Source organism: Condylostylus longicornis, unplaced genomic scaffold, assembly GCF_029603195.1.
Source record: "Condylostylus longicornis isolate FDR11 unplaced genomic scaffold, ASM2960319v2 ptg000080l, whole genome shotgun sequence".
Classification (NCBI taxonomy): Eukaryota; Metazoa; Arthropoda; class Insecta; order Diptera; family Dolichopodidae; genus Condylostylus; species Condylostylus longicornis.
The window spans coordinates 3,311,764-3,322,524 of record NW_026578048.1 but is presented as its reverse complement, the minus strand read 5'-3'; the positions used below and the strand labels follow the sequence as shown (position 1 = coordinate 3,322,524).

The window sequence follows — 10,761 nt, the reverse complement described above, 5'->3', positions numbered from 1 at the left end:
TCTATTATTCATTTTTAAAAAACTCTAAAAATTGACAGTTCTGTTTAATACTTCCTACCGCTAGAGTTCATATTATATATTAAGCTGTCATTTCATAAGTACTTGGGCGAAATCTTGCGGAAAAATTTATAACAAAAAATTAAACATTAGAGAATTATTCAAAATACATATTATATAAATTTGTATATTAAATGTACAATAGATTATCAAAAAATCTATTGAGAAAAAGTCTTGATTTATAAGTCTATTTTTAGGGCTCGAGTCGAATTATTCATATGTAGAAAGAGCACTGTAACATTTGATGTGAAATATGTGCACACATTTAGTTTTATCATCGCATTGTGACATTATATTGGACATATTTTTTTATAACTTAATAACAAAATCAGCATAAATAAAACATTATTATGTTTTTTAATTTTTTTAATGCCACAAAAACTTTTGGTATTTTTTTAAAAAAAATGAATGACAATAAACTAAGCATGTTAAATATTCTTTACTTTTTGCCGAAATATGTCACTATATTGTGTCATTCAACTTGCCTCTCTTGTTACAACACTTTGACATTATTCACTATAAATTATTTTAATATGTTTGCGTGCTGCCAGTTTTATGAAAATTTTATTTGACGATTTGCTTTGTAAATATTATTGTCTCAAATTTTTTAAAGTTATTTTAATTTTTTTTTTTTGTAACTAAGTTCTTATTTTGAGTTATAGCTTTTAAGTAAAACATGCAACAACAGCCAACATCAATTCCACCTGGCCTTAAAACACTCATTGATCAGTGCCACAGAATTTATCCAGATCAGCCAAATCCATTGCAAGTGACGACGATTTTAAAATATTGGTTAGGTAAATAATAATAAAAACTAATTAAAACTTGAAGTTTTTAATGCATATTTTATGTAACTAGGAGGACAAGACCCTTTGGATTATATAAGCATGTACAATAATAGAGGAAATGTTGAAATGGGTATTTTACCACATTGGGTACAGCTTTGAAATTTCGAAAAGTAATTCCTACTTTCATTATTGATTTCTATTTTTTAGCACTATATCAGTTTCGGATTGTCAGATTTGCATGGTGATGGAAGAGTTCATGTACGAGAACAAAACTCGGAAACATCAGATTATCCGTTGTCTGGCATGGGGTTCGAACTAACATTTAGACTTCTTAAAAATCCAAACGATGAAAGACCACCAACATGGCCGGCAAATTTATTGCAAGCCTTAGCTAGATATTGTTTTCAAACAGGAAATCGTTTTTGTGTTGGAGATAATGTTCCATGGCGGAAACCTATAGATAATTCTACATCTTCATTAATACAGCATTTACTAATAGCAGAAGATCCTCAGCTTAATATGACAGAGACCCCTTTTGGTTCAGTACAGTTTTGTCAAATAGTTGGTGTTACTGAAGAGGAATTGGAGCAGGCATCACGTTGGAATGGAAAAGGAATTCTAAATTACTTAAAAAGGGACGTTACTACTGGCGGCGAATGGCTGATAACAAATGTATATAGAACACAAAGTTTGTTTGAGCTATTTCCCGAAACACTCCAACAATTACAAGATGATTTAGAGAAAGAAGGATCGGATTTAGCTGGTATAAACGCTGAGTTTACATTTAGAGAATTACACAAACAAAAATTTAAGACTGAAATTGATTCAGATGCTTTAAATGAACAGTGTCTATCTGATGAGAATAATAAATTTCCAGACACAAAAGAGATATGTTTAATGGATCTAAGTGTTACAAACGAAAGTTTCAGTTTTTTGCAGTCAATGTCAATCAGTAACTCTTTAGAAGATGCTTGCCCAGTTAATTTTCAACCACTAACAGCAAATGTAGTTCCTTTAGATGGTATAGAAATAACTTTAGCATTTTCAGCTGCAAAATATTTATTGGTAAGTTTAGCAAAATATTAGTGGAAAAGTACATACCATTTATATTGTAAAATTTGTTTTTAGCTATCAATAAAAGATAGAGTTCGACATGGTCGTCACTTTACGTTCAAAGCACAAAATCTTGCACTTACTATACTAGGTGAATCTGTAACTGGTGGTTCTGTAAATAAATCAAATCCATATGGTGTAATTGGATATTGGGTACAAATAATGATCACAGACGATTTGGTACCACGAATGATGGAGGCATTTCAAACCATTGATACAAGTAAAGAATTAACAGAAAGAAGAGAATTTGAATGGCCGGACAAAAACTTAAAAGTTATCATTGATAATCCTATACCATATAATACTCTAAAAAATAGTTCATAAGAATATATTTTTAATTTTTTTAAATTTTAAATTTATTGCATTTATGTATTCATTATTTTTAATACATATTCGAAAAGTAAGAGCTTCCATATTATATTAGTTAAGAATTTGATATTAAATTTATTTTTATAAAAACTAAAATGATTTTATTAAAAGAAATGAAATATAAAAATTTGTCGTTGCTTTTTTTTTTTTAAATTGACACTAATTTTTATTTATTTTATTTTATTTTAGGGTTTAAATATAAGTGGAGTCGAAGTGCATGCTCCAAGTTTTTCAAATTCTTAGAAACTGTCCAAAAGTTTCGCCCTATAATAAATGTAATTCGAGTACATCGTCTCAATAATTTGCTACAGATAATTTATTAGTAAAATTTTCTTTAGAAAAAATAAATTACAATATTTTCTAAGGAATATTCAATAAAAATAGTTAATAATAAAAGAATTTTTTTTTAAATAAAATTAAAATTTTATTTTTATTTAAAAATACACTTTTTGTATAAAATATTATATAAAATAAATATACGTATTTTAATCAGTAATTTCATGTGCCCTTAAAAAAATTTTTTTAAGATACAATTTATTTTTTCAATTAATTTTTTTTTTCGTTTTTTTTTTTATTTTTCTTATTTTAATTATCTTTCAATATAATGATATTTATATTGCAGGCAGTCCACAAAAATTTAAGTTTCTTTTACCAAATAAGAAAGAGCTATAAATTTATATTACAAACGTGCAAAAAAATGAATAACATTTCACCTAAAATTGTGATATATTCTTAAAATAATTAAGGATTATTTTTATATTTTTGATTAATTTTTATTAATGTATTTCTATTAAAACTTTCAGAAACGAAATATACATAATTGGATCTGAGTTCAATAATATTTTTCAGCTGATACAGTATTATTTTGTGCTTATGTACAAAAAAAAAATAAAGAAATTATATTTAATAAATATAGAGTCCTATTAAAATTAAAAGTAGCTAAGATTCTGTGCTCTACATTTTTGAAGTGATAATCTTAAAATTTTTGTTTGATATTTCTTGAACAAGATGAAAAACAATAATTATTAACTAATTGAAATTAATTGTCATTTTAAATTTTTTTTTTATTTTAAGAAAATATCACAATATTTAAATAATTATGGAATGAAAATGTTAAATAATTATGGGAAGATATAAAATTATTTAAAAGAATATGAACTTTTAACTTTTACTTTATTTAATATTTACATCAAAACAAAAATATAATATTTATGATGGAAACAAAAAAACTACAATATTATTTAAGACTTCCCTTAAATAAAATAAGAGAAATCGGCAAGCACCAATTGTATTAACACAGTGTTGTAAATTAATCCCGTATAAAATAAGTTTTGAAATTAATTGTGGTTTAAATGTTCCTGTTATAAAACAAAAACTCATATACAACTTAAAAATAAAAATACATTTCTTAAATTTTAGGACAAAAATTTAAATTTCAATATTTTCAATTTAAAAAAATTTAAAAGAATAATATTTAACTTATCAGTACAGTACAATAGAATAAATACAATAGAATAAAAGTATGAAATAAAATATTTTTTACATAAAATCCAATTTAAGAGCTCATTTTCAACGGAATTAATTTATTACAACTTTAGTAGCTTCTTCCATAAATTATAAAACAATAATTTAATTATAAAATGTTATTCTTTTTTCTTTAATTTCCATTACTCTTTTCTTTGATATATTAAATTTTTTTTTTATAAAATTCGTTTTTATGTATGTTTGTTTTTCAGTTTTTTTCAATATTAATTTTTAAATTAATTACATTTAATTCATAATACAAGATAATTTAAAATTAAATAATAAAATGTTTCGTCATTTGATTAAGAAACGCAGAAATATTAGCGGAAAACGAAAGCAGATTTTTTTTTTTAAAAACGTTTTTTCAATGTAAAACCAAATAATTTTTTAGAGCTTATATTCTTTCGAAAACAGAATTCAAAACCAAAAATCTAAAATCGCAAAATAGTTTTTTTGCCCATACTCAATTCATTTATTAGATAGATTGATTTGGGTATGAAAAGAGCTGTCTTGAAGACTTGCACTATAAATAAAAGCAAGGAACGAAACTTTTGTTTTTGATCAAAAATGAAAATTGAAGGAATCAAAATTTTGAATAACAGATAGCTTTAATTAAAACAAATTAAAATGAATTTGAATTCAGATTCAGAAAGGGTTTAAAAGGGTATATATGAGTTCGATTAGAAAATTGTCTTCAAACTTTTTCAAAATTAAAAAGTTAAAAATAAAATATACAAAAATGAATCAGTTATTATTTTCCCAATTTGATTTAATATTTTTGGTTTAGAATAATTTTCTAGAATATAAAATCTCTTCAAGAATCATAGACCCGTAAAGCTTTAATTTAAGCTTCATTACATACAAATTAAGCAATGTTGAATATTTCAAATAGCTTATAATTAGTTTTTAATGAAAAATTTGCCTATTGCCTGAATTCTATATATTAAAATAGAATTTGTATAAGCCAATTCGTGAAACGATCAAGTTTATTTAATTTTAAATTGTTTTTTTTTTTTTTTCTTGTGTAATTAGGCTTACTGATTGCTAACGGATCTTATTGTCCAAAAAAATTTTTTCAATAAAATTAGATTCTACTGTATTTCTGTCTTAAATTCTTTTGATTTAAATGTATAAAATTTTTTACATTAATTTTTTGTTCGATCTAATTTTTTAACTTTTTTTTTTTTTGTTTTCTTAATACTAACTTGCTTAATTTTTGTTTGTTTTTTAATTTTATTTACTATTTAATAAAAATAGTATAAAAACTGACTACAAGATTATTTTTAATGCTTTTACTTGCATTTTCTGTTTTATTAAATTATCAATTAAATAATTATTATTAATCATTACTTGTTTTTAATCTACAATTACTTACAAAATGAAAAACATATATTTTTTCTTTAATGAGAACTTAAAACTTAATCGGATGGCTTAACAAGACCCATAACCTTACCTTCGAATAATGGTAGAATATCTGAGTCATTAACAATTTCTTCCTGAATAACCGGACTATCGGGATCTTCACAGTGAGTCTTAAAAAAAAACCTAAAAATATAATTTAAAATAAATGTTGGTTCAAAAAATTTTAATTTTGAGTTCATTTGTGATGCTTTCAAAACATTTAAATGCGTAAATATTAACATTTTTTTAAAATTAAATTTCAATTCGAAAATACATATGTAAATATTTTCGTGAAACTTAAAATTTATGCAATTCAACAATTTTACGATTATTTTGTTTACTATTTGAAAACATGTTCTTAAACTGATAAACTAACACACCTAAAATTGCCTTTTTTAGGTAAGTAATCTTTAAATTGTTTTAACGTTGGTTGAGTACCAGGAATTTTCGTCCTATATGGAAATTCTTCATCACAAAAAGAAAATACAACCGTTGTGGTCTCATGTGATTTTGCTGGTAAAGGAGGTGGTATTTGTTGCTGTTGATGTAATTGATGCAAACTACTACTTCCACTACTACTGCTACTCATTGATTGTTGTTGTTGTGATATTGTTGGGAGTAAACTACTACTACTGCTACTAAATAATTGTTGTTGTTGCTGCGTTTGCTGTTGTTGTTGTTGTGGTTGTGGGTAACGACGAGATCTTCTAGTCTCGTCTTCCAGTCTTCTTTTTGCCTCTTCAAGTTGAAAGGCTGTACTTGAACCAGGTCTTGAACTATTTTAAAAAAATTGTTTAAGTTATTTAAAATATTTATGAAATGAAGAGATGATATTCTTATACGAAAATGTTTTTTTTTTGTTTCTTTTCTATAAATATTTACCTGGTATCTTTGTACTTCATAAGAGTATCCGCTGAAAATAAACTAATTCCACTATCTGTATTCGTTGAAGGCCATTTATTAGTAAGCTTCTTCAACGAGGAACTATGTTCAGGCATTGATTTTGAATGTCGCATTGAATGCCCCCCTAAAAACAGAACAAAATTCATATTATATTTTTATAATGTACTGAAAAATAAAAAATTACCTGTACTCATAGCACAATCACTTAACATCCCAGAATCTTGTGTAGTAGTCCGCCTTCTTGACGGTAATGGGGGACATGGCGATACTGTACCAGGTGATCTGTGCGGTGTTAAGTCTTTCCAAACACGTGAAACATGTTGATCTAATATATCCTGATCATTATCCTCTTCTAAAGCTAATTTTTGTCGTATAACTTCAGCTAATTCTCTATCACTAGCGAAACCAGTTAATGTTGAGTCATCCGAAAAACGCTAAAAAAATTAAAACAAAAAATATTTATATTTTTATATATGGAGAAAACATTTAATTTGAAGAAAAATATATATGTATTTATATTTTTTACCTCACTTCGTGCTCTCTCTTCAATATCTTGTTTTCTTTTCACCTCTTCTAATTTTGGTATTAATAAGGCAATTAATTCTTCTTCTTTAAGTGGCCTATGCTCATTTGAATGTAATCTTTGTGTTCTAGGAATAACCTGAAATATAAAATATTTTCAAATTTAATGTTAAATTTTAATTTCATTAAAAATATTTTTAACCTGTAGTGGATTTGTTTCTTTATTAACTAAAGCACTTTGCCGAATCGCTTTACTTTCTGATGTATTATGCCTTCTCGAAACAAATGGCCGTCCATCACTGTTTGTTAAATAAAACAAAAATAAATAAAATTGTAATGAATAGATTTATTTAAATAACTTATTTATCGACAAGTTCAAACCAACACTGTAAAAAAAATTGATTTTTAAAATAAAATTTAAAAAAAAAAATTATGTGAACATAACAAAAAACTAAAATAAAAGAAAATAAAACAAAAAAAAATTAAAAAACTTACATTGAACAACTTGATAAAGACATTGTATCAGAATCAGTTCTTCCGCCAGAACTAACACTAGCACGTTCTGAATCAATTCGTGAACACGGATTATATGAAATTGTTTGTGGATTTGCTTTAAATATATAACCATGGGCTCTGCATGCAGGATTTTTATTTGTTTATGTTGTAAAAAGGATTTGTAAATTGGGAAGATTTGATTTTTATAGGACAATTTGGAAACGGGAATGTTATTAAGTGAATTGTGTAACAATGGATGTTATGAACATGCAATTAAATAATAAAAATTAAAATAAAAAAACATTCAGCAAAGTAAATTGAATTTTTTTTTTTGAAGCACACAAAATTAATAAATATGAAATACAAAATACACAATTTATTAAAATAAATTAATAATAATAAGAATGTAGGATGATTGTGCAAATGAGGCGGAAATCGTGACAAAGGAAATTTGCAATATAAAAAAAAAAGAAAAGAATAAAAAAATGTATTTAATTGAAAATTAAAGAAAATAAAAATTAAATTATTAAATTATACTTAATTAAAAATTAAAAAAAAAAAACAAATTATTTACAAATACTAATAATATGTATTTATATATTTCAAACAAATCTTTAATTTTTTGACTAACTTTCAGCTTAAGGTACAATTAGAATTTTATTTTGTCGAAAAATTGAATAATGCAAAAAGTTATTATCTTGTTATTTGAATTGAGAACTTCAAATAACTTGGATTTATTTTATCCATTAAAGTAACAAAATCATGTAGAATAATAGGAGACAGACCTCTGTTGATTGATGACATGAGTTTAGTTCTTTGAAGAAGGAACGTATATATAATTAATAAGAGATTTAATTACAAAATACGATAAATATTCTTTAATTGTTATATTAAATTTAAAATAATTAACATATGACAAACATATTTATAAACCAAAGAAATTATGTATGTGATTTGTTTACTTTTGATAAGGTTAAGTTAAACAAAACCAACAAAACTTTATTGAAAATTGAATTAAAATATTGAAAATTTTTAATTATGAAGCAAATTATAAATAATTTGTGATCTAAGTTAAGAAATAATTTCAAAGAACATTTCAGTTTTAGCAATTGTTTTAGAAGATTGAATATCAAATTCTTAAATATGTGTTTTTTTAACAGCAGTGTTATATCCTTAACTTATATTTATTTTTCTTTAAAAAAAACAATGACCAAAAAGAAAAAGAGCTTTAAACCTGTACTAGCAAAGAAGATATAGATGTGCAAATTATATATGCATGTATAATGAGTAAATATTTTATATAATTAAACGCATTAATATTTTGAAGCGACAAAAAGGCATCATTTACAAAAAAAAAAAAAATTAATTTATTAGAAAAACCAGTTGCCGCTTGCAGTAAAGAAAATGTGAAAATTTTTGCATCTTTATCATTTATAATATAAAATTTTGTACGCACCTTTTAAAAAAAAAGTAACAAAAATTTATGTTTGATACTAGCATAAAAATTAATAAGAAAAAAAATATTCTCTAAAATCTATCTCTAACTTAAAAGAAAAAAAAAAACTTATAAAATTAAAATTAATTTTCTAAAATATACATAATTAAAAATAAAAATTTACCCTGGTGGCCTAATTTCTAAACGTCGTTTTTGTGTAGCCAATAATAAATCTCTAGTTAATCTTAATGGCATATCAGCAGCACCGCTACTATTATTACTACCACCTGGAATCGTTCCACTAGTACCAGCAACACTACCACTTGTAATACCACTACCACCGCCACCGCCACCACCAACACTACGACTACTTATTTCTGTACAAATTCTTATTGTTTCAAAATCTTCTGACATTGATAATTCAGTATCTTCATGTAATGTTGGTAATGTTGAACTACGTGGTAATGTATCTGTTGCACTAATTGAACCACTCGAACTAGCTGATGTTGATGGTCCATAAAATCCACCAGATGGTAATATACCACCTCCACCACTTGTACTAATACCACTACTTGTTGTTGCAGCACCAATTGCTGCCGCAACAGTATGTGTTGGTGACATTGTTGATACTATATTACTAATAGTTGTTAATATTGATACACTTGGATTTGTTGTTACAATACCAGCAGCAACATTACTACCACTACCACAACTTATACTAGCTACGCTACTTGCACCAGAACTACCGCTTCCAGTTGTTGTTCCACCACCACCACCTCCACTTCCGCTAAATGTTCTTTCCTGTTGTATTGCGGACATTCTTTGCACATAATTACAATACATATCAGAACATATAAAATTTGGATAAATTTTCTCTCGTATAACATCTTCGACATTATACTGTAGAGAATCATATATATTTGGGCTAAGTTGAATTTCATTTTTTAAGCCAGCTTTTATTGTACGTCTAAGGTCTTCCGAAACATGTAATGTACTTTTACGAAGAAATCTAAAATAAAAATAGAAAATAATGTTTTGTATTCGTTTTTTCTGGTTTCCTTTTGAAAATATGTATGTGTAAGAAAGTTTAATATTTACAATAATTTTGAATACCTATAAATTGCTCCTATAATTTGTTTGACTTTTTCAGGATCGGATTGTTGTTTAAGACCCTCACAAGCAAAGTAAAAATTTAAATAATCATTATACATTGGGGTTTCCTCCTCCACATATTTTTTAAATAATTCAACCCCATCTCTATCTTCTAGTAAATGATTTAATGTACGAGCCCAATTTAAATAAGATGGTGGTGAATTCCTTGAAGATTCCGGAACCCCTTCGGTCATCTTTGTAAAAATTAAAATTAAAAAAAGTTTATTAATTAATATTTTTTCTGTTTACTCTTTATCCTATTATTGTTTTCAATAATTAAATTACCTTCTTAGATCGGCATTCTTCCCCAGGTACTGGTGGTCTTGGCCCGCTGCACTCATTATCATCAATTTTTTTACTTTTAGGAGTATGGCTCATGCCCTGATTATTCAATTTATTTTGTATTTATTTTTAGCCTTCTGTTTTTTTTTTTTTTGAGTATGTTACGTATATTTGTGTTTGTAATTATGTAATTATTTTAAATAAATATTGCTTATTAATTTTTTTTTTCTACTTTTTAATTTTTAATTTTATTATTATTATTATTGTTATTATATGCGTTTTTATATAATTATTATGTTTGAATTAATAATTACTTTCGTTATCAATTTATGCTTTTATTCAATTAAGACGGATTACTTATTATATAACGAAAATAAAAGAAATAAAAAGTTTTTAATTTTTTTCTTTTTTAATTTAATAAATTTTGTTCCGAATGGTTAATAAATTGAACAATAGAAATAATTAAAGGGTTTAATTAAATAATTTTTTTATAAATATTTTTGTCTGTTTTTTTTTCTTTTTTATTTTTTGAATAACAATAATTGGTCAATATTTTTTTTTATTTATTTTTTAAATTAAAAACTATATTTAATGTATAGAATCAATTAATTACAATTGAAAACAAAATGAGGGTGTAGAGATGATCACATAAAGAATTTTTTTTATTATTTTTTATCAATTCGTTTAATTTTTTTTTTGATTTTTATTTTAAGAAAAATT

At 24.9% G+C, this 10,761-nt stretch overlaps 2 protein-coding genes across 4 annotated transcripts; one reads left to right on the top strand and one right to left on the bottom strand.

The window, feature by feature from the left end:
* The first annotated feature begins 593 nt into the window (after nucleotides 1-593).
* On the top strand, nucleotides 594-2,406 carry LOC129613104 (suppressor of fused homolog). Of its 2 annotated transcripts, XM_055527032.1 has the most exons (5): nucleotides 594-640; nucleotides 701-854; nucleotides 916-992; nucleotides 1,053-1,910; nucleotides 1,974-2,406. In XM_055527032.1, the coding sequence occupies exons 2-5, from the start codon at nucleotides 734-736 to the stop codon at nucleotides 2,280-2,282; spliced, it is 1,365 nt and encodes a 454-aa protein (XP_055383007.1). In that variant the 5' UTR covers nucleotides 594-640; nucleotides 701-733; the 3' UTR covers nucleotides 2,283-2,406. The 2 variants fall into 2 exon arrangements, with proteins under 2 accessions (XP_055383007.1, XP_055383006.1); XM_055527031.1 differs by having other exon boundaries at nucleotides 619-854.
* A 2,109-nt stretch (nucleotides 2,407-4,515) lies between these two features.
* LOC129613103 (axin) lies at nucleotides 4,516-10,392 on the bottom strand. 2 transcript variants are annotated; one of them, XM_055527029.1, is made up of 10 exons: nucleotides 10,045-10,392; nucleotides 9,721-9,953; nucleotides 8,792-9,616; nucleotides 7,173-7,310; nucleotides 6,880-6,976; nucleotides 6,682-6,816; nucleotides 6,340-6,589; nucleotides 6,135-6,279; nucleotides 5,633-6,028; nucleotides 4,516-5,396 (listed from the first exon to the last, which is right to left on the bottom strand). In XM_055527029.1, exons 1-10 carry the CDS (start codon nucleotides 10,135-10,137, stop codon nucleotides 5,270-5,272), a joined length of 2,439 nt encoding a protein of 812 aa, XP_055383004.1. In that variant the 5' UTR covers nucleotides 10,138-10,392; the 3' UTR covers nucleotides 4,516-5,269. The 2 variants fall into 2 exon arrangements, with proteins under 2 accessions (XP_055383004.1, XP_055383005.1); XM_055527030.1 differs by lacking the exon at nucleotides 7,173-7,310.
* Between the last annotated feature and the right edge of the window lie 369 nt (nucleotides 10,393-10,761).

Excerpts from the sequence above, each read along its gene's own strand:
- LOC129613104 (XM_055527032.1), top strand. The coding sequence starts at position 734 with ATGCAACAACAGCCAACATCAATTCCACCTGGCCTTAAAACACTCATT. Across the intron at positions 855-915 it reads GATTTTAAAATATTGGTTAG|GAGGACAAGACCCTTTGGAT; the intron begins GTAAATAATAAT and ends TTATGTAACTAG. Across the intron at positions 993-1,052 it reads TGGGTATTTTACCACATTGG|CACTATATCAGTTTCGGATT; the intron begins GTACAGCTTTGA and ends TCTATTTTTTAG.
- LOC129613103 (XM_055527029.1), bottom strand. The coding sequence starts at position 10,137 with ATGAGCCATACTCCTAAAAGTAAAAAAATTGATGATAATGAGTGCAGC. Across the intron at positions 6,817-6,879 it reads AAGAAACAAATCCACTACAG|GTTATTCCTAGAACACAAAG; the intron begins GTTAAAAATATT and ends TTTATATTTCAG. Across the intron at positions 6,280-6,339 it reads TGATTGTGCTATGAGTACAG|GGGGGCATTCAATGCGACAT; the intron begins GTAATTTTTTAT and ends TTCTGTTTTTAG.